The sequence below is a fragment of the Acanthopagrus latus genome, chromosome 9 (genome assembly GCF_904848185.1).
Source record: "Acanthopagrus latus isolate v.2019 chromosome 9, fAcaLat1.1, whole genome shotgun sequence".
Lineage (NCBI taxonomy): Eukaryota > Metazoa > Chordata > Actinopteri > Spariformes > Sparidae > Acanthopagrus > Acanthopagrus latus.
This window is the reverse complement of record NC_051047.1, coordinates 4,254,391-4,280,886: the sequence shown is the minus strand read 5'-3', so window position 1 is coordinate 4,280,886 and position 26,496 is coordinate 4,254,391. Positions and strand designations below refer to the sequence as shown.

The 26,496-nt window shown below is 43.9% G+C and overlaps 1 protein-coding gene across 2 annotated transcripts in view; it reads left to right on the top strand.

Moving 5' to 3' along the window:
• The window catches only part of kalrna (kalirin RhoGEF kinase a), a 148,354-nt gene that overhangs the window by 93,210 nt on the left and 28,648 nt on the right, over positions 1-26,496 (top strand). For both annotated transcript variants that reach the window (XM_037109054.1, XM_037109053.1), the window contains exons 39-40: positions 8,618-8,696; positions 8,817-8,984. In XM_037109054.1, the coding sequence (XP_036964949.1) occupies positions 8,618-8,696; positions 8,817-8,984 (247 nt within the window). The remainder of the gene's footprint in view (positions 1-8,617; positions 8,697-8,816; positions 8,985-26,496) is intronic.

The window sequence follows — 26,496 nt, the reverse complement described above, 5'->3', positions numbered from 1 at the left end:
GTCCCATGGGGTTGAATTGCCACTCCGTTTTAATGTGAAATCTGAGAAGGAGTGTTTTGAGGTTTGGTCGCTGGTTACTGCTGAGATTTGGTCACTGATTCAGATGCTAATCCAGATCATACGTAATGTTGATTTTCACTTAGCATGTTGTAAAGCCAGACTGCGGGAGGAAGTGTCTGTGTGTGTGTGTATGTGTGTAATGGAGGAGGTTAATGGTTACACAGGGTGTGTATATGTGCCAGGCAGACAGACAGACAGACAGGAAACGGAACATTAGCTGCCACAGAGAGAGACGGGATAACTGAGATGTGAGCGTCCAGACGGCTGATTGCAGTCAGTTTAATTCAGATTGCAGGGTAGAGACAAAGTGTAAACACACTCATGGACTCACAGTGGGATTGAACTTTTTTGACTGTTTGAGTGCAATGCAAGTATTCTGAAAGGACAGAAACGAGTATCTGAATGTGCCATTGCGTTCTGTCCTGGATGTGGGACCTCAAGATGACATGTTGCTGAGTTAATGCACCGCACTGCTTCCACACTGCTGACCGCTGACATTAACACTCTTCACCTATGGTCTGTGCGTTAACAGTCAAAGATGAACCTTTTTTCAAAATGTCAGATTTAGATACTACTCTTACCAGCAGATTGTTAGCCTGTTATTTGCAGTATTGACAGTTTAAAAAAAGAATCCACTGCAGTATTTAAAATCTATAAATGGGCCCATCTTTCTTCATTTTGTCTTTTTTTCCTTTTTTTTCTTAATGGACTTTCTATTCTCTTTTTTGTTTGTTTGACCAAATCAAATGTTTTTTGAAACACTGGAATAGTATTCCAACTAAGCAAGTTAACTGCAATTAACAAAACAGAGCTGGTGTTTTGAATTTCTGCCTGCAATGAAAAAGGAAATGATCCAACATTTTAAAGACGTCTGAGGATGGTCCATTTTCTGGCACTGATCCAAGGCCAGATTGCTGTGATAGGCTAAGTAAGATAGACTTTCCTCTCACCAGCAACATTTTCCAGCTGCCACTGAGGGATCCCAAGTTGTTCCCAAGCCAGATGAGACGTGTAACTCGTCCAGTGTGTTCTGGGTCTGCCTCGGGCGTCCTCTCAGTTGGACATGCCCGGGAAATCTCCAAAGCCAGGTGACGAGGAAGCATCCTGATCAGATGCCCAAGCCACCTCAGCTGGCTCATTTTGACATGAAGAAGAAGAAGCGGCAGCTCTACTCGGAGATAACTCTTGATTTCTGAGCTCCTCACCCTCATCTGTGAGGCCGAGCCCAGCCGACGTACAGAGGGAACTCATTTTGTCCGCTCTTGTTTGGGTTCTTGTTCTTTTGCTCAGCCCAGAGCTCACGGCTACACTAAGGGTTGGAACATAGATCGAGTCCTGGCTCAGCTCCTGACGCCTCTATTACTGTTGACCACGCAGCAATCCATCTGTGGACACACTTAGTACTAACAAGACTCTGGGGCTTTAAATGACTTTTTCCAGTGTTCCAGAGTGCTGTGTTAAGAGAGTTTTGGCTTCCAGAAGGCATAACACGGCAATTAGTTACACAGCCTTCACATATCACTGGCTAATGATTACTAAGATCAACATGCATCTACAATGCTGTCGCCTCATCATCCCAACTCATCCAATGAGTATAGCGAGGTATGTGCAGGGGCTGTTAAGGCTGTATGGATGCTTCTGTTATGGTTTCACTGACTACTGTTTACCGTTGGAGCACATAATAGCAAGCCAGTGCACCTCATGTTTAAAACCTGCACTGTGATTTGGTTGTTTGCTCTTAGAGGAGTCAGTGTTGCTGTTTTTAGGTTTATGTTAGCGTTGAGTGGTTTCTCAACAGTTTCTTAGCTTTCCCTGTTGTGTATATATATATATTCTCTTGGATTGCAGAGCAGCAGGCAGCCTGATCGGTCACCCTGCAGGATTCATCATCCGTTCCGTCTGGCCGTGTTGCGGACATGATGCGTCACTGCCGAGCTCCTGTATTTTCAGCCAGTCTGACGGGGGGAGTGGTCTGACTGGTTCCCCTCATCTGGTTCTGCTCCAACGGGAGCAAACAAGTTCTTACAGTTAAACTTAACGTAACGTGCACCACTGGAGCACACTCCTGCTGCTTTTGCATTTATCTTCATTCAAATGACATTTGAGCCTTCAGGTCTTCATGAATGCTGAAGGCTCACGGGACAAACCGTCATTCGAATAAAGAGGAGCCAGAGTGTGCAACACTTTTCCCCTGCTCTCAGATGTGCTTCCAGTGAACAGCTCCTCACCACAACATTTGGCGTGTGACATGCTTCTATTATTTACAGAGGACTGAAACAGTCTTATACCGAGTATCTTCATGTGTACAAACAGATGGAAGGCAACACATCCTGCGGCTGCTCCGCCTGGCCTGGTTCTTATTATATGATGTGTGTTGCTGGTAGAGTTTGTTGATAGAACTCCAGCTCTTGAATTGAAAGACATGTGAATAGGTTTTCATGAAGTGCCAGTGTTTGGGAGATTAACTGAATGTCATGAGGAGGTAATATTGTCTCAAAACCAGACAGTTTTTTTGAGATGACGGGCAGCTACGCACACAGGGAGGGGTTTTCCTGACATAGAGGTGTATTTGCAGTTACCCGCATTTCAGAATCAGGGCCGGGGGGATTTTTCCATGAGTTCCACTCCAGGAAGGCGTCGTATTCATTCCAGTGTTCACTGTTCGACTGTTGTTACAACCACAAGTATTTTCCCCTTAAATGTATACATCTGCGGGCTTTATAACATACACTCACACATAAAACACCTTTTTATGAATTGCACCTTTTGTATTATATAATTAAACCAGTCTAGACTTGATTTTATGTGTTGCAAGTCGTGCTTTTTATCATTTTCACACATCTGCTGGATGTGTCATTTCTTAAGCTGTAAATTCAGCTTTGACAACCAAACCGTGCTTGATTTTTAGAGTTCACAGAGATTGTTAAAATGAAAATGGTGCTAACAGACACTGCTCAACAGCTCAAAGGCGGCAAGACGTTGCATCTGCGGCGGCGATTGAGGCAAACCTCAAAATAACACGATGGAAGCGTTACATTGTTTTCTTAAGAGATATTTTTGTACATTTTTTGCAGTGGCTAAATCAAGATCAGTGATGACACCCATATTTTGTTGCCTAACTATCTATAAAAATATCAACAGTCAGTGTTTTAACCAGTGTCCCCGGCTATATTGGCTTCTGGTGAGAAGGGCGTGCGTAATGTGTTTATGCTCATGTTGGGCAAACTCAGAACACTTTGAGCGTGGGGGAAGGAGATCAAATCAGACTTAAAGGAGAAGACAGGGACTCCATTTCCAGTGTTGTAGTCAGGCGATGCGGTGCAAGAAAGTGGCTCACTTCTTACACTGAAGGCAGTGCTGCCAGTGAATATAAATGTTTCAGATGAGTTACATATGAGAGTAATGCCTCAGAGACAGGGTTGGTGGTCCCCGATGATCAAAGATACTGTGCACTCATGAGCCTGCACTGTCACTCAGATTTATGTTTTTTTTTGCACAACAGTCGCTCCCTACCAGAGCGCTCCACAGAAGCCCGTGTGTCAGAGAGACCCACAGAAGTCACGAGGCAGTGAAAAAGTCAGATTTTTCAAATGAATGGTAATCTCAATAATCTACAGCGCAGGCTAGTATTTATTTGAATCTTTAATTTGCTGGCAGTATTTTTTGGAAAACTGGCACATCTTCTCTCAAAGACTCCGGTGACCTCACACTGCACTTAATGAGCGCGACTCAGAGCCATCACACAGTTCCTTTCGTCCCGTAACGTCAAAGATCTGATTTCATGAATTGATCCGTCTGTGTGTTTTTGTCTGGCCTCAAGTTACTGTGTCGCTGCACATACCTAGCTCTGGTGAAAAGCCTCCGTCAGGTAGAAGAATTTCATGACTGTTGTCCGCAAGAGCTCAGTCCTGGTTGATTTGGTGATGCCAAGAGTTTAAGATAACGGCATGTGCAGGTTAATACTATAGGTCCTAGAATTCAAAACAAACCATGACCAACCATGATTTGACTGTATGCTGCACATGGAGCACGCAGGGAGTCGGTTACCTGGCTGAGGTGCGCAGCCTTTTCCATGTGGCTCTTAATCTAACGGCTCACTGTGGCTACAGTATTTCAAGCTGATCCGCTATCACAGGCGACATGCAGTATAGTGCTATAAATGCTACCAGCTAAATGTGAGTCGTGGGCTGTAGGCTCAGTCATGGCTGTGTTGCATCTTTCTTCCAGTGATTCATTTGAGTTAGAATCTTTAACTTGATTTGTATCATTACAGTGTTGGTATATTCAAATGAACAATGATCGACTAAACTCACACATCCGGCCCCCCAACAGAGGGTGTGTTCATTGGTCTTGTGCAGTGCAATGGATTCTGGTTGTTGTAGGTTTTCTGCCCCCTGTGCAAAGAGAAAACCACAGCCACTTTTTTTTTCTTTTCTTTTCTTTTTTTTTTTTTTTCGGTAGAGCCAATTTCAGCAACATCTCTCTACTGCACAGACAGCCCAGATTTATGAAAAGACCATCTTTCCAGCGGTGAAATACTTTCCACAGCTGACATCAACACATTTAATTTGAGAAACAGCAGTAATTTACTCAGTGAGTTGTATCATTTACTATAACAGTGTGTTTCTTGTGATAATTCAAACCAGCCCTCGTTCACTCGTGTATTAGGGATGTGTACGTGAGGGAACAGCTCTGTTGAGTCACTCCAGTGTGGGCTGTGACATGTTCAGTGAGTGCTGCATGTCTGCAGATCTGCTGTTTTACAACTTCACTCTCTTTTTCTACACAAAATCGTCATTTTTGTTCCTCCCCATGAAGCTGCATCTAGCATTTGTGCCAAGAGCTTTTTTTAGAGGGGCACTGTGTAGTTTTGGAGAAGAGATTCACATTTCACCGTATTTATGAAGTAGTAATACAAATCCAGTGTTCTCAGAGGAAAGCGATCTTATCATCCAGTGAATGACAGGAAGTTTCCTGATTTCAGCAGCTTCCATTTGTTTTTGCTTCAGGCTATCTTCCTCTGGTCTAACATATGACCATCACAAGCTAGAGCGTGCATGCACGTGTGGTTTAGTTTAGTGCTAAGAAATGGGTCATATGACAGACACACACACACACACACACACACACACACACAGACACACACTGCTGTCTTAATTCTCACCTTTCCACCAAGTTTGAGTTGTAAGATTATAATTATAGCTCAAAATATTAGTGTTAATATTTCACTAAGAAAGGTTATTTTTATAGTCAGTACAATAACACAGTAAAACCCCTTCCTGATGAGGTAAGTGTGGGTCTATGAATACACATATTAATTCAAGGAAAATTTTAATTGTAATTTATTTAAAGATTTACAAACATTGATGCATCGATAAAGTGATATCTTAGAATGGGGCACGATGACATTATATTAGCAGAGCAGCATGTAGAGGCACAGGCCACGGCACCCTGGGGTCCGAGGTCCTGAGAGAGCTGCTGACACTTCATTGTGAACTCTGGGCCGTGTATGAGGAGGGGGAATTGATGACAGTTCAGCAGAGAGGTGGGCGCCCTAGCCTGCTAAAAACCGTTGTGCCATTTGGAGTTTGAGTCCTGTCGATGTCCTGCGGATGATGTCCTGGTGTGTGTTCAGTTATTTTGTGACTTTCAGGGAAGTCTTCTGAAGACACCGTGCTGGTTGGATGTTTCCCAGTCACACGCACATTAAACCAGGGATGATAATCCTACAGAGGGAATGTCTTGTTTTCATGTCTTTTGACATCACACAGAGGGACGTGATGTTCTCCAGCTGAGGTTTACTCTACTGTATTTGCAGATTTGAATTGCTAATAAATTGACTATTTTTCCACCTGCTGATCCTGTAAAAAAAACTAACTTTTTCAGTGAGCTTTAAAAATATCGACAGAAGAATCGACATTCCTGTGAAGAGTATAATATGATACAGGATAATATCATAGAAAACGTATATAGCATAGAAAAAACACACTAACTACTGAATTGACAAAATAATTGGAACAACAGACACTATGAACTAACTGTGCTGTAGTTAAAGTGTCTTTCTGGTGTTGTGTTCATGCCAGTAATGAGCTTGGTAATGTTGACCACCTGATGTAGCTGACCAGCTCTAACCCCACTCAGATCAGTGTTGGTCTGCCAACGTCTCTCCACTTTTACTAGTACGTGTGATCTGTTGAATTGATTTTCCCATCAGCTGAAGGACCATTACACTCAACAGTTTCCGGGCCTTTAAATCCTGAAACACCAGTTATTCTGATGATTGGTTCATTGTTTCAGTCATCTTCAAGCAAAATAGATGAATAAATAAATTGGTGGTTCCACCTTCTTAATGAAGGTTTGGACTGTCCACCTTCAACCTGAGCTGGGGTCTAATCAGGCAGAAAACACATGTATGTGTGTGTGTGTGTGTGTGTGTGTGTCCGTGTGTGTGTGTGTGTGTCCATCCAGGCCATCTGTCAGGTCTAAACTCAACTGCACCATTACAGAAATGGGGGTCTTTGTTGCTAGGAGATCTTGAGCCGGGCAGTGAGCGCCTGATTACACTCATTCAGTCACATTTACACAAATGGCACACACACGCACACACACACACACACACACACACACACACACACACACACACACACACACACACACACTGCCTGACTTCTTCCAAGATAGTGTCTTAAAGCAGAAAAGGCAGATAACGATGGGAACATTTTCATTTCCAGCCACTTTTGTACCATTATACACATCTTTATGTTCAGTTTTTTCATATCCATTCACTGCTGTAATACTGCAACGACCGAGTTTATCTAGTTGATGTAATTCGCTAAGATGCTTGAATGTGTCTTGATAGAACCTGATAGAAATGCCAGTTTAAATGTGTCGCTGGTGCCTGTAGTTGAGTGACAGGTCAGAAACCATCTCCGCTCTACAATATCAACAGTGAAACAATGACAACAGCAACAACAACAACAACAAAAAAAAAAAAGCATGGGAGAGCCTACACAATCTTCCAGCCATCAGCTGACAGTGTTTCTACAGTACACAGCAGTCCAGGTCACATCAGTGCAGGAAGCTTTATCCTTTATTCCTCTGTATCTTCTCAGACTTTCTCCTTCCATGCTGTGTTCCATCTGTGCCACATATAGTTGGTGTGCTGTAACTACCTATTGATGTTCTGTGAATTTAGCCCATATGATGGCTGTTAAATGGGTGTAAAGGTCTCGAGTGACGTCAACTGTACCTGAATCAATTGTGTGTGTCTCTGTGTGTGAGAATGTTTGCTCTTATATTACGGCTTCATTAAACCGTAATGGCAGTCAGGTCATCGCGCGCCGTCACCACTTCGTGACTGAAACTGCGGGATACGTGTTCAGGTTGTTTCCTCTTCATTTCCTGTCAATCATTATCTGTGAAACACTGATGATATTCACAGCTGCTTCCCAAGATGATTCATCTGAAATCAAACTACACCCACATTTAAGGGTTTCCTTTCATGACAGGTACATGGCATTCAGTTGTTAACAGCCTCCGTCTTCACCTCCAGCCTTGAAAATGTTTAAAGCCCCTTTAAAACATTTGTAATTACTTATGACTTTTGGTTGATTCAGACCAGAGAATTATCAGGATTCAGCCGCATGTGAAGCCCTTGAGAAGAGGATAAGATGGGGATTAAACTGTTGCTTAATGACAGCTAAAAATTATTATTGGTTTGTTCTTCTTTATTCCTGAGACTTTATCATTATAGAGAAATATTTGTGTGTGTGTGTGTGTGTTGACAGAAGACATTGAAATATGACTTGCAGAGCATTACCACTGGATCAAGCTTAGTAAGGACCATTGGTAGTTTGACAAACTAATATCAATTATTAGTTTAATCTTTAAGAAAAAAAAAAAAGTGTTTCACTAGTGTGAATTTCCATCTACTGCTCCGGGCGTCTTTCTAGGAAGAGGGAGTTTATAATTTCCAGGTCCAAGAAATGGTTCCACTTTACACTTCCTGGAACTGTATTTGGCTATACAGAGTATAAACACACACATTTCCTTCGTGCTCGGCTGATTTCATGACCTGTTGAGTATTTTGTACGAGCTTTCACCGCTTTTTTTCACTTTCCCAGTCTGTTGGGTTCATTGTTTTGTCATAAAATCAAGGAGAACAGGAACACATGTCCACATGCTGCCGGTTCATCCTGTTCCTCCGGCCTGCAGAGGATTTAAACCTAAAAGTTCTCGGCTACATGGGTTAGGGTCAGGGTTACATCAAGTTCAAGTCTAGTTTGTCACTTTCTGTATGGAAATATTCAGTGTTTGTTGTGTAAACACTGATGTCCATCTTGACTCGGCCGGATTAAGTTTCTCTTCTTTCAACAATGCAACAGATTCTCTGAGGCTGAAATGCAGATTAAGGATGTCAGAATCTGAAATTGCGAAGTACAGATGAGGTTGTTTTGTCTGTTCAGACACACAAATGGCCCTTTGTGGGTTTTTTTTTTGTTTTTTTTGGAGGTGAGAAGTCTTATCGGATGTGTCGTCTCTCTCTCTCTGTTTGCAGCTCTCTGGTGGTTGTGAGCTGACAGTCGTCCTCACGGACTTCACGGCAGGATGCAGCACAGAGATGTCTGTCAGCACCGGTGAGAGAAACCTCTGTCCTCTTTACACAGTTTTTATTCTCTGCTCATTTGTAGTTTTCTTTACTGTAAGGTTGTGTGAAGGTTCTCCTCTGTAAGCCTGCTGTCTGCTCTCCTCTCCAGGCCAGACGGTGGAGCTGTTGGAGCGGCCGAGTGAGCGGCCCGGTTGGTGTCTGGTCCGAACCACCGACCGCAGCCCGCCACAGGAAGGACTGGTTCCCAGCTCCACACTCTGCGTGTCCCACTCGCGTTCCAGCGTGGAGATGGACTGCTTCTTCGGCTCGGGGAAAGGTAGGAAGCAACAAGCCCGGATCGCTTTGTTTGGTATGATGATGATCATCAAGGAAAGGCATCATGCTTAACTTTTGCTTCTGATCTGGCTCAGGATCACCATGTTCTCTGTGGTGCATTGTACATAAGCATGGTTAAGTTGGTAGCTGGGGTGTTTTGACAAGGGGTTGTATGAGGTGCAGTGCAGGAAGCAGAGCACTGTGCTGCTAAACGTCACCGACAGCAAGACATATTTTAGCCACCTTAAAGAAGGCACAACCTATATTTGTTTGAGTATGTAAAGTGCCAAAAAATTTCAAAATATAGCGTACACACAGTTCAGGTGACTGAAGTACGTGTTGCAGTGTGTAATGTTCAGCCCATCAGGACCAAGTTTCAAAAAGATTGTCAGTCAAATAATACATTATCACCCCATTCAGATCAGATCATGCCTTTATCTTTAATCGGACAGAAGTAGATAACATTGATTTCCTTCAGTCTGGTCCCATCATGTTATCAGATCTGTATTGACCTCTGTTGGTGAGATGTGGACATTACAATAAAGACGAAACTTGTATTGCTCTATCATCGCAGCAGCCCTCAGACGTACTGTACTCATACTGTTAAATGATCATCATGAATCTATGCATTATTTATGCAAAGTAGATAATCTTTCAATCCTTTGAGATGGATTTAATGAAGGTGTCTCAGCATGTTGACAGGATGTTTCCTCCCCTGACCCATCAGAAAGATCTGGCCCAGGATCCTAGACGAAGTTTTGGAAACGCTGCTGGAACATGAATCGCTGTGGCTTTCTTGTTTTCAGTGCGCTGGATAACATAGATACAGCTGTCTGCTTTACTGGTGACCGCTGACCGAGTCCGAGTTGAGATTCATCCCAGAATATTTTTAGCATGAATTGTCAGCTGGTCAGAACAAATCAACGTTTTATTCTTCAGGGTAACTATGGTTACGGCTTATGGCTACAGAGGACTCAAACATGACGGAAGGAATGACATGACAGGACGGTCGCTGTGGTTACATGCATGCACACACACACACGTGCACACTCCTGTTCTGTCCTACAAGCGGCGATGTGTAGCTGTCAGAACGCCGCCTCACCGTCTCTTCAGTTGCTTGCACTTTTGACCTCTGATCAATATCACTGTCACACACAGCAGATTGTGTTGACGATATCCACGGATCAGAACGGAAACAGTGGTGGCTGTGGCTTCTCATCATGAGGTTCTTTCAGCATTATGGGAGTTTTACACCAAGGAGGAAGTGGGTGCCGAGAGTTATTACTGACTTAGCATCCACAGTTTGTTATGTTGTCGATGGAGGGGATTTATTCATTACGAACACACACGTGTCATCACTCCCATCCTCTTATCAGGACATTTGAAATACCAAACTTTGACACACCAGCCATACACTTCCTCCCACTCACACACACACAGAGTTTGCTTTCCTAATACAACTCTCCTTCCTGCCACGAAGTTCACAGTTGTTGCCTTGCTAAGGGTTATAAACATCGTGTAGGAGGTTTTTGAGTGTGTGGGAGATTCCTCCATGCTGAAGTCTCACACACACACGCACACACACACACACCCGCGCACACATTGTGAGATCAGCTGATTTGCCTGCTGCAGTCATGGTGTTTTTTCTGCTCTTGGTAATGAAAAGGATGTTTTGTGTTTCTGTGGAGAGATGCAAATCTGTCAACTACCACCGCTACACATGGAAATAAACACACATACACACACACACACACACTAAAGATATACAGGAACTATTGAGGAAACTCTGATGTATGACTGCAGTGTTGGTAGGCTTAGTGTCATGTTGCCGGACTGGTGTTACTTATCACCAAGGTTGAATTTACAGGCCTGTGTCACAAGGAAGAAATGATTAAACTGTTATTGACACTTCAGTAAATGGTAACTAATTCAGTTTAGAGTCATGTATCAAATAGAAGTGTGAGTGTTTTTGAGGGAGCTGCAGTGGAGCTGGTGTTAAAGCAGGAGCACAGATGATTAAATGAAGCATTATCAGTGTGATATGAGGGAAATGAAACAGTGGATGGAGCCCCCAGGAAGAGCGCCAGGTTTTGAAGCCAACTTTGCCAGTGGCCAAACCATGTATTTACATCACATGACATGACATGCTGCGGCCCAAATTTAAAAAAAAAAAAAATGTCATAAGCTTACGTTGTGAAAGAAGCTGCTGTAAAACGGTGGATACATTTTTTTCTTTTTTTTTTGGGAGTGCCACCCACAACCCCCAATGACTCTTTTGTCTCTCATAATTTGAGCCAAATCGCTCCAATAAAATTGTTAAAGTCTAGAAGAGCCACAAGATTAAATCATTGAAAACGGGCCACTGAACCGGAAGTTAGCCAAGTCGAAGAAGAGTGGCGTCATTGTATACCCAGAGGTGGAGCTTTTTCACTTCATGCGCCACTGAGCAGCCATCATAGAGCTGAACGGGGAGCCATCTACGATGCTGTATGCAGATAGTAATTGATAGATGCATGGTGCAGACACATTATAAACGCTGGTCTGTATTTCCATCCTCAGTCATTTGTTTCACTTTGACCTGGCTGTCAGCTGCGTCCAGTCCCCTCAAGATCACACGTTGCTGCAGGCTGGAAAATACAGATACAGCCAGCCCTTGAATATGTGTGAAACCATTTTGTTTCATTATTCCAGCATTGGCTTATGTTAACCATTCTGCATTTTGCTGTGCACCGTTCATTCACCTACTCTTCAGTAGCAAGACATGTGGAGCTGTATCACACTGATTGATTTGATTCCAGCGACATGTGGACGCCTCACGGAAACCATAATCGTTTTATGGTGCGAATGCAGAATTAGGCTGCTTGCTCATCAGTGAAGTGACTGGAGGCTGATGGGTATTTAATTAACCGTCCTTAATTTGTTAAAGAATGAGTCCAACTGTTATTTAATCCTGAAGAGTCACTGCTAATTAAGTGGACTGTTATACATTTCTGCTGAGTTCTTTCAAGCATCAGCCTCTTCCCTCCATCTGCCCCGTATTATGGGTGTGTGTGTGTGTGTGTGTGTGTGTCTGTCGGTCTTGTGACTGTTCTGTAAAGTAGGTCTCCTTGTCCTCTCTAAAAGACTGTGAAGACAGTAAACCTCTGAAGTAAACCGAGCTGAAAACCAGTCACGATGGAGTTTTGAAGCCACTAAAACAGATGGAACAAAGAGCTGTAACTCTTCATCTTTGTGTTCGTTAGCTTGTAGCTGCGAATGAGCGTCGCACTGTACCCAGTTGTACTGGCTCTTGCCTCCTTGCTTCTCTATTACATTAACCAAGTAGTTGCTCTTGTCATAACACTGTAGTTGTCATAAAAAACACCCAGTGAAATCATACATGCTGTAGTAGTGTGTGGCCACGAAGGCAGTAGTTTAATATTGTTCAGAATATCAGTAGATGCACACTGTGTTTTAAAATGGGACACTGCAGGGAAACAGAGCTGTTGGAAGCACTTTATCTAGGCTAAGTGTGTGTGTTGTCTTACCTGCTGCTGCAGTGTTCGACACACATGCACAGCCACGGAGGGCGGGGCATTTAAGGTCCAGTGCTCCTTGAAATAATGAGATATGTTCCCAACAAGAGAAGACAAAATAAAGATTGAACTTGAACGAGACGGAAAAGAGGCTTAAAAGCACAACATGTCCGTAGAAAATGTTTTCTTCAAATAATCAGCAGATGAATATCATTAATGTGTACAGTGAGCTTTCAGGAAGAGCTCAATTCAGTCATAGCAGTCAGAGCATCAAAACGTTAAAGACTGAGAGATTGTGATTGTTTTATGACCTCCCATGCACAGGGAAAATTAGAAACCTTTATAAACTACGAGTACTTTAAACTGGAATACTACTGTAGTACACCAATATTAAGCCAGTTGAAAGTTGAGAGGATTCATTTAGATGTTTGCAAAACAGTTCTTTCATTTTTCCCTGCCATGGTGCAGGGCAGGAGAATAAAACGAGAATTATTGGACCATCATTGTACACTTTTCATGCAGACTGTTTCAAGTATGATTCCATAAAAAGAAAAAAAAAAAGTTTTTACATGCAGCATGTTAATTCCCCCTAATGACTTATTTACAACTTTACTAAGTGAGAACAGGCGTCCGGCTGAGGTGGATGAGAGGGGTCATCCATTAATGGCAGGATGTCGACTCCTCCGGTCTTCATGTACAAGTGTCCTTGAGTGAGACACATAGTAGCTCTGCTGCCATCAATGTGTGTTTGATAATCAGGGCATGGATGCCTGACCCACTCATCAGGACCCGACAGGATGGAGTTTGGACAAAAATGTCAAAATGATGTCTGTGTTCAGGTGAGGGTTTGTCAGGTCAGTTGACGTGGTGCTTTAATAAGTGATAACTGATAACACGTGGTTGACCTGCTGTCTGTTCTGGGCTTTTTGTCGTATTAAGTGCCAGGGTTTTGTTAATTGCATGGCAGTGCTATTAATGCAACACAAATGCTATTTATGAGGAGACAAATGTGTGTGGGACTGTATGGTGGGGTGACAAAGATTCACTGTTTCAGCTGACATTAACTGTGTCAGGTTCGGACATTAAAAAAAGAACGCCTGTCGAGTTCAGGTCGGGCTCAGGCTCAAGTCAAGGTGCTAGAAAGAGCTTCCTAACAACAGCTCAGTCTTTGTTCAGCAGGAACAAGCTGCAAGCACCACTCTGACATATCACCACCATTTCAGATGATGTGGTTAAGTTGTTGTGCACAACAATACACCGTAGATATACAGTATCATAAGAGAAGATAGTGGACCCAAAGATGGTGTGTGTCAAGGGGGCTCCAATCAGGTTTTTTGTGGCCAATCACTGACTACTGGAGACGGCCAATACTGATCACCTGTCCGTCTGTCCCCTCAGTCACAAACGGCTTGTTGGCAGAACCTCACAAATCTGTTGTTCTGGTCAAACCGAGGGGCACCGAAAAAATCCTTATTGATATTTGCAGGAGGAGAGCTAGCTAGCTGTAAGCAGCCAGTGACCAGCAGAGGCTTTCTCCTCCGGGTTACTTCTGGAGGGTGGCCCACTCTCAATCCCATTTTGCAGTTGGCCCCTGCCAGGCTATGTGAACCAATCCTGACACACAACTTGAGCTTGTGGTGTGTGCTTGTACAAAGTTGTCATGTCTTTCAGACAAAAAAAGAAAACTTTTGGCCTTCTGTAAGCCATTGTAGATGGTTTTAAAAGGTTTTAAAATATTGCGGTCCAGCTCACCGCCGTTCTCCAGCAGCAACGCTGCCTCCTGCTCCCTCAACGATGATATCAGCAAAGGTTCTTCCGTATTTGAATACAGCCATTATTTACGTAACAGGATGTCATCCCACTAAACGCCAAAAATCCACGGCAGATAGATGAAGCCGGCAAAGCAACAAAACAGACTGTCTGAAAAGGACTTAAGACACTCACTCACGCTGACACTTTTCTCTCTGAGTTGTAACACAGTGTTGGCCACAATGGGGAAAGTAGCCCTCCACAATAATTAACAGTGACTTCTGTTCCAGGGAACTGAAGTGTGAGAGGGAGGGAGAGAGAGCTACTCTACAACTCTGTCTGAGAAAGAAAGACAAGTGTGTTTGTGTGTAGGCTCCTCCTCCCTCTCTCTCCCTCTCTCTCCCCCTCGCTCGTCCTCTCTGTATGGTGAATCTCAGCAGTGTGAACTGGAGGCTTGAGGCGAACACACACACACATACTGTCCCAGCCAGTCTGGTTAACAAGTTGACAGTTTGGTCTGCCGGTTAGCGATCGAGTCAAACAGCTCCAGAGAAGTGCGTCTATGAGTGCACTTGTCTGAGAGGGAGAGGTGTGTGAGCGTAGGATGTGTGTGTGTGAGTGAGGATGAAGCGAGCCCAGCGTTGCTGTGGATGGATCCTCACCCGCTGCTGCTGCTGCTGCTACAACGGCACAGGTGGGTCAGTGTGTGTGTGTGTGTGTGTGTGTGTGTGTTTGTTTCTGTCTGTCTGTCTGCGTGAGTGTGTGTTGGGATGTTTGTAAGATGCGACTGTGTGTGTGGTGCGTGCTTTACAAGTTATGAAGTTTGTGTTGTGTGTGTGTGCTGAAGAATGAAGCTGAGAACAGGTTTGTGTGTGTGTGTGTGTGTGTGTGTGTGTGTGTGCGAGCGTGTGTGTACAACATCGACTCTGGTAAAGGTGAGGTAGAAATTCCTGTTCTTTCGATTTTTTTTTTCTTCCTTTTTTTATGATTGTTGTGGCTCCGCTGGAAACTAATCTGAATTGAAAATGAATTGTGAAACAGGAAGCCGTGTGTCATACAGAGAGGCGGACAGACGGAGTGAGAGAGACACACACAGGACAGTTTCTGTCTTTGTCTGCATGAAGAATCAGATGTTGGATTGAGCAATCTGTTTTCCTGCATTTCAGTCCGCGGCTACACAGGGTGTGTGTGAGCGTGTGTGTGTGTTTTGGGGGGGGGGGTGTTTGGGTGTGTAGCAGGTTATGGTATGAATAATCCTTTGGCCAGTATCAAAGGACTTTAACACTGACTTGATCCCAGGAATCATTTTCAGGATTTCCCAATAACGGTCCGATTCTCTGTCTGAACTTGTTTGTCGCCAAGTCACATTCAGAAATGAGATGATGTGACTGCATGAGGCTGTAACGGTACAGGAACAGTTCCTCAGAAATGGATCTGTTGTCTGTCTGGGTTTCTGTAATGAAAGAAAGAAAGTTTCATTTTGCAGACTTTTTGTCTGACTCAACAAGAACAACAGAGGTTTGTTGTCGGTCTCTTGAGGTGAAGTTAAGTGCTGCGTTGTAACAAAGAAGGGTTTGAAGTGGAATATGTGCAAAAAACCTTGTTGAAGCTTCATGCCATTCCCTTTGGGTCCTGTCAGACTGGGACTGGCTTGTTTTTTTATAGAGAGGTCAGTGTGAGACAGGTAAATAAGTAACAAGTGTTTTTCATGGAGACTGTTCTCTCCAAAGTGTGTGTGTTTTTTTTTTTTTGTTTTTTTTTCCAGCTTATAATGCTCTCCTTACAAGCAAACCCCTTGGAGCCAGGTGACTTTTCTCTCCAGATACAAAACAGAATTGGTCATTTGTTGCCGGGAAGAGTGTGGCTGTAACATCACAAAACGAATCACATTCATGTAATACATGTTTGGAACAGTTATGTGGGTCATTTGAAAAATGTGGTGACAACATACCTGGTTGTGTATAGGTGGGAGCACTTGTGTAAGTTTTCAGAAAAATAGTACACCACATTCCTGACTCAGTATTAAGCTCACTATGACTTAAAGGGGAACTCTGCCAATTTTACACATTAACACTGTAAATGAAAAAAATGGTTAAGAGCGTTTTGTGTCTCTAGATGACGCTGCATGTAACTTGATGGATTGCCTTCAGTGATGTCACTCAGTGGCTACTGTGGCTTTATTCTGGGTTATGGGTATTGCAGGCGCCGGGGTTTGGAAAAGCAGGCCACTGGTTCAGCATTGCACTCCCATAACCCCGTTGGACTCATAATGGTATGTTTTAAAACAAATGATCAGAATCAATGCAGCAGATCAAAACCTGGCGCTTTACATCATCCACAATGTGTAAAATCGGTGGAGTTCCCCTTTAAGTCAGTTTTACATGCAACACGGGCATGTGTTTAAAGTAATACGGCATTTACCACCATGCCAATACATGGTCTCAATAGTAATGCAAAGTGCAGCACATAGTTTACAGATGTGTCATGCATCCCCATCAGCCCTATCATGGTGGAACAGTGGGGGTTGTCATTTAGGTCATGTTTAAGGTGTGCATTGGGTTTTAATGCCCAACAGTCATGCAGCCACAGTCACGTGGTTTACGTTTGCTCCGACGCGTCCACACGAAACTTTAACGCGTGTCTTGCCAGGATTAGTTTAATGCTGTCTGCCTGATTTAGTTTTGTTTTAAGGAAAAAAAACTGAATTAGGCAATCAATTCAGGAAAAATGTTTATGTGAACCCATTAGGTTTTATATCTTCCTCTGTCATAAGCCTGACAGTGGAGTTCAGCTGAATGAAGAGAGCTCATATTACTGCTCTCTCAGATCAGGCCAACCCCATCGACTGTATGCGCTGTCAACCAATCAATGCTCTGAAGTAGGCTGAATTTCTGAAGTGGTTTTATTGTGTTGACCGTCTCTCTCTCTCTCTCTCTGGCCTGACTCCGACTTACACAGCAGATCGACAGATCGGATGTGCTGTTTTGGGCTGCTGGTTATATGAAAACCATGAAATAAACAAATATAATGTTATTGTCCAGTGTGACACAATAGATGAGTGGAGCCCTGCAGTGTGCACGCTGTTTGTTTGCTCATGTTTGGTTCTGCACATTCCTTCACAGGTGTGTGTGTGTGTGTGTGTGTGTGTGTGTGTGTGTGTGTACTTCTGTCTGTGTATCTGAAAACATCTTTGTGGCTGACTTATCCACGCACTGCCCCTTTTTAAGGTCATGTTAGCGTGCTGATATAGTTAGCTAAATGTTAACTAAGTGTGTGCGCACGGACAGTGGACTCTGGCCCGGAGCAGCCGAGCTTCGCGTTTGGAGACTGTGCACAATGTGAAGGACAGTGGCAACATGTTCGTATTCCTTAAACTGTATGAGAGCAAGTGTCAAGAGTTCAGGACATAAATCCTCTCCCTCTCTGTGCATCATGGGAGACTTCCCCCCCTGCTTCCTGCTCTGTTTCCCCAAGTTTCAGAACACTTCCCTCATTTGCCTGTTATATAACCAGACTGTATAAATGTAACACTGCTGATATGTCACTGAAGCTCAGCTGGTCTGACCGGTTTGCATGATGTGTCTGTTACAACATGCACCTGCATACGAACTGTACGACCATTCCACACTGTAGTCACGTCTCTGACAACTCACAGCTGCATTCAGTTTGTGTGATATGAGGACAGGGGGGAGTCAAGCCATGTTTTTCCTGACAGACACACACACACACACACACGCACACACACACACAACACACAGATGCACTTCCTCACACAGTCTCCGGGTGATTAACTGGGGTGTAAAGTGTTCTTACGTCCCTTCCACTACCCATTAAACCTGAAGATGGACAGGAAACTACTCTGACCCTGAGGCAGGCATGTGCACACACACGCACACACACACACACATGCACACACACACACACACTCCGTCTGCAGAGATAATGGATAGAGACGGCATTAGCTGGGTCCTCACTCCTCTGCCTCATCTGCTGTGATTCAGTGTGGCCACTCTGATCTGACCCTCAGCTGAAACCAAGACTCTAATCATGTCAGTAAAAACACGGACCCGTGGTCACTCTGAGAGGTGGCAGCAGCAGTAACAGTGGAGGAAGAAGACTGATGAGTTCATCCTAACTCCCAGACTTAATTTAAGTCTCAGTTTCAACACCAGTTTCAAGTAACAGGTGCAGATAGTGTTGATGACTGCAAGAAAAAAAAAACAGTGGCCTTATAGACTGAGCCAGAAAAATGAAGTCAAGCTTAGATGCTTTCCTCCCTTTTTGATTTACTCAGCAGAAAACATTTTTTATTTCTACATTTGTAAAAAATGTATTCATGGCACAAGTGTGTCAGTTATCTGTAACGCTCTTCAGTTCCAGTTGAGCCATTTCCGAGAGCATTTCCCGTAACGTCTCCTAGTTCCCATGAGGGGGAGTGTTTTGTTTTAGCCTTTTGTCACAAAGTGTCTCTTCTCAGCATGAGGACAGCTCCTCAAACGACTGAGAGCTTCTCTTCAGTCCTCTTTGCCAAGCCGAGAGCAGCGCTCACTGTGACGTTGAGGGAACTCTGGAGTTAAGTGGGCGAACCGGGTTGACTTTGTTGCATTAATGAGCTCATTTTCTTTGTCCTGACTAGTTTTGTTGGCAGATCACCAGTCTGTGTTAATGTCTGCAGTAAATGACACATTTCTTATCTTACATCTTGATCTTACTGTGTGGATGTTTGGTGAGGAGCCACAGCTCGCAGAGACGCAGACCGGAGACCTGCCGACGATGTCAAACATATTTCAATCATCAGCCATGCCAGACGGTCCAGTGATGGTCATTGAAGCGACCATTTCAGTAGAACAAAGTATTGGCTGCAAACTCTCCAACCCTCCCATTTTCCATTAGCCTCTCCTGGGGCAAATATTCCTGCATTCAAATAAAAAGTCAGATCAAAAGTATTTAGCGTGAAAATGCTGTTGCAGTATAATTTATACATATTTATTCTCTAAACATCACCAGAACACAGGAAACAGTGTCTCTGAAACTTTTTTCTGGAGGAGACGGACTCCAGATGCAGGATTTTGTTTGGAAATCCTCCCTGTTTTTTTTTAGGTGTAAAGGTTGATAGATATCATAAACATAGAGATAACTCTCTGTATAATGGCCTCTACTTTCATTGAAGTATTGCCCTTTTAGAGCAAACTTGCTGTCAGCAGTCACTAAGGGCTGATTATGGTTATGATTTAGTTTTAGAGCACTGGAAACGATTCTGCTTTAGCTAATTATTCATTTTACAAACAGGAGGACCGCTGCTGCTGCTGCTGCCAGTTCTGCCTCTGTTATTGTCGATACTGCTGTTACATGAAATGCTGGCCCCGTTCAGTGGCCGGGATGGAGAGCGTTTGAGAGGAAGAAACAGAAGAACGATTGAAACGAAAATAAATACACAGATTGTAAAGACAAGAAATACACCGAGGTCCTCTCAGGTCAGAGCTGAGGCATGTGTCTGTAGGACGTTATGTAACCTGCTTTTATCTGCAGTGTTGCTGCTCTGAAGACTCGATTAAAGCTCATTTTATCTGTTTATCCTCCAGTTCATCAGAGACCATAGGGACTGTGTGTGTGGTGTGTGTGTGCATCGCTGCATGTAGTCAGATGTTTGTATCTGCGCTACAAACAAGTCTCCATTTTAAAAAAAATCTCACCTGAACCCTCAGTAACTTTTCTGAAGCACATGAATTCAAGCGTCACATGTGAGTCAGTCTGACATGTAAAATATGTGATGCAGTGGTGCTGGTACATTTAGAGTGGTAAGGTATTAACTGGCAGTAACTCTGTTTGTGTAGTTAGTACAGTTGTGTGTGTGTGTGTGTGTGTCTCGTATGTAAGACACAGGGGAGGGAGAGAGAGAGAAAGAGAGAGGGAGGTATGAGAGGAATGTCATCACGCCAGATTACTGTCTGTTCCTGTCATTGATAAAAAAAAAAAAAAGCATGATGAGAGGAGAGCAGGCAGGCAGAGGGAGAGAGGGCTACAATGTCGATACTTTCCACATAATACAAATTCCAAGCAGTCCGGGAACTAAAGCTGGAATCGCGTTTCGCAAGTGCGTGTGTGTGTGTATGAGATGCGGTCATGGTTTCGGTTTTTCATCGCGCCTCCTGTACGTTCCAGCGGTGTGAGCCAAGCCTGCGTTTATGTTCGATTTCAGCTCCTGGTGAATTGTAGTTTTCAAATACAGAAGCACTTAATCTGTCCGTTGCCCACTCAGGTTGAACAAAAGAAATACTGCTAAATAGCTCAAAGTGCAGAAGACTGTTGGAGTAGATGTATTGATTTTGCTCTTTTGACCAGCAAATAAAAAAATGATTTATATTTATTTATTTATTTTGAATATTAAAAGCATGTACAAGTCAGCTGTGTGCATCAATGATATAATCTGGTATAATCTGATTAATCTAATATAGATTGGGTGTGGCACAGCAGGTAGAGCAGGTCCTACTTTGGAGGGTTGGCTGTTTTCGTAAAGGGACAATTCACCCTAAAAATCAAAAGTACCCATTTTTTCGTCTCCTTTGCGTAGTGTTATTTGTCTACTATGAGTGTGTTGGTGTGAGCCGCAGAGTTTTGGAGATTCTGGCTGTAGAGAGTATATCAAACAAGGCGAAACACAGAGTCAGGTACTCAAAGAGGAGCAATTGTGTGTGTGTGTGTGTGTGTGTGTGTGTGTGTGTGTGTTGAGCTTTGTGCGCCTGAGTTCTGTCTTGTCAATACAGCCATTCATAGACAAAATGTGTGTGTGTGTGGTGTAATTGCAGAGTGAAACTGTGTGTGTGTGATTAAAGCTGGTGAGTGATGGGGTTTTTAACAGTAGGCAGTCTGTCTTTGTGTCGCCCGCACGACAAAAGCCTCCTTGTCTGGTCTCACCTGACTCTGGCCGTCAGTGTGACACACAGTATTCAGTGTTACCCAAAGTACTAAAGCCGCAGCGCTCTCTCTCTCCAGCTATCACTTCTTGAGCGAACACTGGACCTCGACCTGGCGATGACTGATGATGACCATTAGCAAATCTGAAAACCTGTTCCTTGTTGTATCCTCAAATAGGCTGACAGGTACCATATGGTAGTAAGTGGTGAGGGTAGTTTTGGAGGTTTCAACATGTTTTGCGTGAGAGGGATTCCGGGCTGTAGGGTCTGTGACAGGAAATTGTTACACTGGTGTGGGCGCGCTGCTTCTAGGAACTGGCGCAGTAGATGATGAAATGCCCGTCTGGATCAGGGATGACAGGCTGACATTTTTATCTTGTGTAATGCAGGTCATGCTGGTTTTAAAGCATCTCAAGACATCTCGAGACTTCGTTGCTGTCACAAAGACCGGCACATCTTTATTTTTTGTGTCACTTTTGTTCCACCAGTGGTTGGTCCGCTGTTGGTCCCTCTCTCCTATCTGAGGTGATGAAAGAACTGGAATGTCCTTTTTTGAGATAAAGATGCGTCCCACTGAGCAAACGCATCCCCAACACATCAGTTCAGCTTCTGCTCCAACCCTAAAATCTTTAAAAGGAAAGCCAGAGTGAAACTCTTGATGTATATTAAAGACTTCCTTTCAACGTGTGAATGATATCCGTATAGGGTTCAGAATTAAAACGTTTTTACAGTATAATTTAATTTAAAACTTTAGTCACAGATGTCTTAAGAAATTCAAAATTACAGCTTTTATGATGGCCAATCTGATGACCTGGTGGGCCATTTATTAGCATTATCAAATATTATGTTTTAGTCATCCAACCATGGAGCATTAGTCTGCTTGATTAAGGTTGGATGACCAAAACATGGTATGTAACAATGCTGATCCTTGGAGTAAAGATTTGTCATCATAGAAACTTCAGTTTTGACATCAGCAAAGCTGATGCATTGTGTTCTGTGGGACAATTGAAGACAAAACACAGTGTAATGTTTGTTGTCAGCCATTTGGTTCAAATCACATACATTTTACAACAACATGCCATAGAGCTTTCAACAGCAACTTCATAGCAACACCTGAGCTCCTCCATCTGCAGAGGAAAGGTATGAGCTGCGCCTGAACACTCTAGAAACACCAAATGACGGGATCCTGTGTGTAGGGTGCATTTTTGTCATGCTTCTGCGTTTGAACCTTTTAACCTGAGTGTGTGGAATGGTCCTTTAACAGCTGTTCCTGGCTGTAGTGGTGACTGATGAGCTCCCAGCTGCTGACAGCAGCACACTGTGGGTCTCTATCGTCATTTTTCCCTGATTGAGAAGTGGATTATTTTGTGTGTGTGTGTGTGTGTGTGTGTGTGCATTCTATTCCTTGAGTAGAGTTTCTGCGGTCAGCCAGATGTCAAGGCCACATAATGACGAACAGTGATGGTGAGAGCACAGGTGGACAGGCGACCTCTGACATGTCTCCCTCTCTTTTGAACACATGAGTGGAGTTGCTGAGGAGCACTTCAGGGAGTAAGCACCGAGACGCTGGGAGTGAGTGACGACAGGGAGTGAGCGAGGGGGAGGATTGTGATGTATCAGGAGGAGCCCTTGGTGGGCCAGCACTGTTGATCCTGTCAGTGAGCCGAGCTAACTGAGCTGATGGCTTTCAGTTTCCGTCTCCTCGTGCAGACGCATTCGATTAACGTCCAATCCAAACCGAGTGTAAAAATGAGGGGGGAGGACGTACCCTGACCTGATGCCTGTCCCGTCCTGCTCATGCTCGGCAGTATTCCTTCAGCTGTGTTCAAATAACTGAAGGCGGTGCCGTATAATTCATTAATACTGCAGCTGTGTGCTTCAAACAGTAATGTGGATATGCTCTGTGAAGGTTATCAGTGTAAGTGCATATGATTAGATAACAGTGGTGAATATTGTCGACGTAGGTCAACCAGGTCACGGTAATTTTAGAACCTGAAACTCGTCCAGTTGCCTGAGATACAGCACTTAGTAAAAATGCAGGATAATGGTTCCAAAATGCTCCCTGAAATAAAAGGCTGGCTGGCTGTTTGGTTTTCAATCACAATCTGTCCGATAAATGAAATCAGCCATTACAGGCATTCTTGTAAATTAACAGTGATAAGGGAGGAGGTTGTGGAAGCCATGTGACTGAGTGCAACAACTCATGTTTCCAATAGAAGTGCGGGTTCATCACAAACTGTCTCAAGGTTACAGGCAGTACCATTTTAGACTGTATATTCTCAAGGTGTAGTTTGTGATTCAGGTCCCATATTATCAGGCTCAGACTTGATGTGTGGGTGTGCTTTACACGTTTGCCCGGTTTGCCTTTCCGGGCAGGCTGGCCACGCTGCATTCTTGAACTTCCAGGCTGAATGAGAGTTAAAGGTCAAGTCATCTTAGCAAGAGCAAAGGAATATTTGCAGTCATAAGGAACGCCAACAAAGGTGTGTGTGAGTGTGTGTGTGTTTTGCACAGGCTTCATCAGCAGGCCTGTGATGGATGGACTGCATTCATAGATACACTATATTACCAAAAGTATTCGCTCACCCATTCAAATGATCAGAATCAGGTGTTCTAATCACTTGGCCTGGCCCCAGGTGTATAAATTCAAGCACTCAGGCATGCAGACTGTGAAACAAGACATTTGTGAAAGAATGGGCCGCTCTCAGGAGCTCAGTGAATTCCAGCGTGGAACTGTCATAGGATGCCACTTGTGCAACAAATCCAGTCGTGAAATTTCCTCGCTCCTAAATATTCCACAGTCAACTGTCAGCTCTATTATAACAAAATGGAAGCGTTTGGGAACAACAGCAACTCAGCCACGAAGTGGTAGGCCACGTAAAGTGACGGAGAGGGGTCAGCGGATGCTGAAGCGCATAGTGCAAAGAGGTCGCCGACTTTCTGCACAGTCAATTGCTAGAGAGCTACAAACTTCATGTGACCTTCAGATTAGCCCAAGTACAGTACGCAGAGAGCTTCATGGAATGGGTTTCCATGGCCGAGCAGCTGCAGCCAAGCCACACATCACCAAGTGCAATGCAAGGCGTCGGATGCAATGGTGTAAAGCACGCCGTCACTGGCCTCTAGAGCAGTGGAGACGCGTTCTCTGGAGTGATGAATCACGCTTTTCCATCTGGCAATCTGATGGACGAGTCTGGGTTTGGAGGTTGCCAGGAGAACGGTACATTTCAGATTGCATTGTGCCAACTGTGAAATTTGGTGGAGGAGGAATTATGGTATGGGGTTGTTTTTCAGGAGCTGGGCTTGGCCCCTTAGTTCCAGTGAAAGGAACATTGAATGCTTCAGGATACCAAAACATTTTGGACAATTCCATGCTCCCAACCTTGTGGGAACAGTTTGGAGCGGGCCCCTTCCTCTTCCAACATGACTGTGCACCAGTGCACAAAGCAAGGTCCATAAAGACGTGGATGACAGAGTCTGGTGTGGATGAACTTGACTGGCCTGCACAGAGTCCTGACCTGAACCCGATAGAACACCTTTGGGATGAATTAGAGCGGAGACTGAGAGCCAGGCCTTCTCGACCAACATCAGTGTGTGACCTCACCAATGCGCTTTTGGAAGAATGGTCAAAAATTCCTATAAACACTCTCCTCAACCTTGTGGACAGTCTTCCCAGAAGAGTTGAAGCTGTAATAGCTGCAAAAGGTGGACCGACATCATATTGAATTCTATGAGTTAGGAATGGGATGGCACTTCAGTTCATAGAATGGGTAAAGGCAGGTGAGCGAATACTTTTGGTAATATAGTGTATATTCAGTCCACCATGTTCCACTCCAGCTCTCTGCAGTCTCATGGTTTTTCTCTGTCAAAAGTGTGTTAGAGGAAAAGAGAGACGTGCGCCTCAGCAGCACTGGGCGACCTTGGCTGCTGTGTTTTTGAACGGAAAGTTGTATTTGTGCCACACTCCCGATACCAACAGATAACAACTTGGCCAGCAGCTGACAGTAATGCAGACTCATTAACCCACAGTGCTCAAGTTAACCCGAACTGACACAAACACAAAGTCTGGTGTTTCTGCACATGGTCGGCGCTGATCTCGGAAGTGAAAGTGATTTTATTGTTGTTTCTTCCAGGGAAGATTGGCACAGAAATGAAATAAATAAATAAATAAATGCTTTTGTTTTGCCATCTGCAGCTAGGCAACAAACAAGAGTGTACAAACAGGAGACGTTCAAATTAAAAGTAGAGAAAAGGAGGAGGGAGGGAGGAAATGACTAGGAAGAGAAATTAAGGTAACCCCCCCCAAAAAAGCCCAACTATAGAAGGTACAGCAGAACACCTCAGGAGATTCTGCTGACCTTTAACTTTTCATTTCCTGACTGAAACACACACACACACAGCACACACACACTCGGTCACAATACCAACACAGCAGCAACCACAGCCTGTAGCTCCCAGCTGTATGAGAGTGCAGCTGATCCGCCACCCTCCTGACACATGACTGCCATTTTTTTTCTCCAACTCCCGCACACACACACACACACACACACACACACACACACACACACACACACAGGCTATGCAAATGGTTAAAAAAAGTGCACCGTCATCTCCATAATATCAGTGTAACATGTCACACCTGTTTGATATAAACCATTTCTTTCCTGTTTATATTTCATCAGCACCACATGTTTGTCCCTTTTGCTTTTAACACTTGAACGTTTAATTACAGCCTCCACTTGAACTATATAAAGACAGAAGTCTTTGATCTCCAACACGGGTACATGTGTCAGAAGTGACAGGATTATCAGAGGAGGCGTGCGAGCCAGCTGCTGAACAGACTTTGACATTCCTAGAAAATGTCGTCTGGATCTCACTCACCACGAGCCAAAACATGACGCTGCTGTGCCTGAACATATTCAGCTGCTGCACATGTGTCAAGATGGTGGGGGAACACAGCTCATTAATGTTTCCAAGTCAAAGCGTCATTTCAAGATATCACTGCTTACATTTAGGCTAGTTTAAAGATCTGTGCGGTTTTGACCAGTCATAATTTCAATGACGATATCTGTGATTTGTCACAGTGAAAGGTCTAAATGAGATTTTACATACATGCAGCTGGAACTAAAGCTTTTATTATCAGGAAGTGTTATTACGAGTGATGGTGAGCTTGGTGCCAGAGCCCTTATTCATACCGTACCATACCATTCTTATTACCACTACTCAGCTAACCCTAACCCCAATCTTAAACCAGTCGTCACCCTAAAACCTTTACATTATGGGTACTACGTTTTGTCCCCAGAGGGAGGGTGAGTCCCCACAATGTAACCGATTT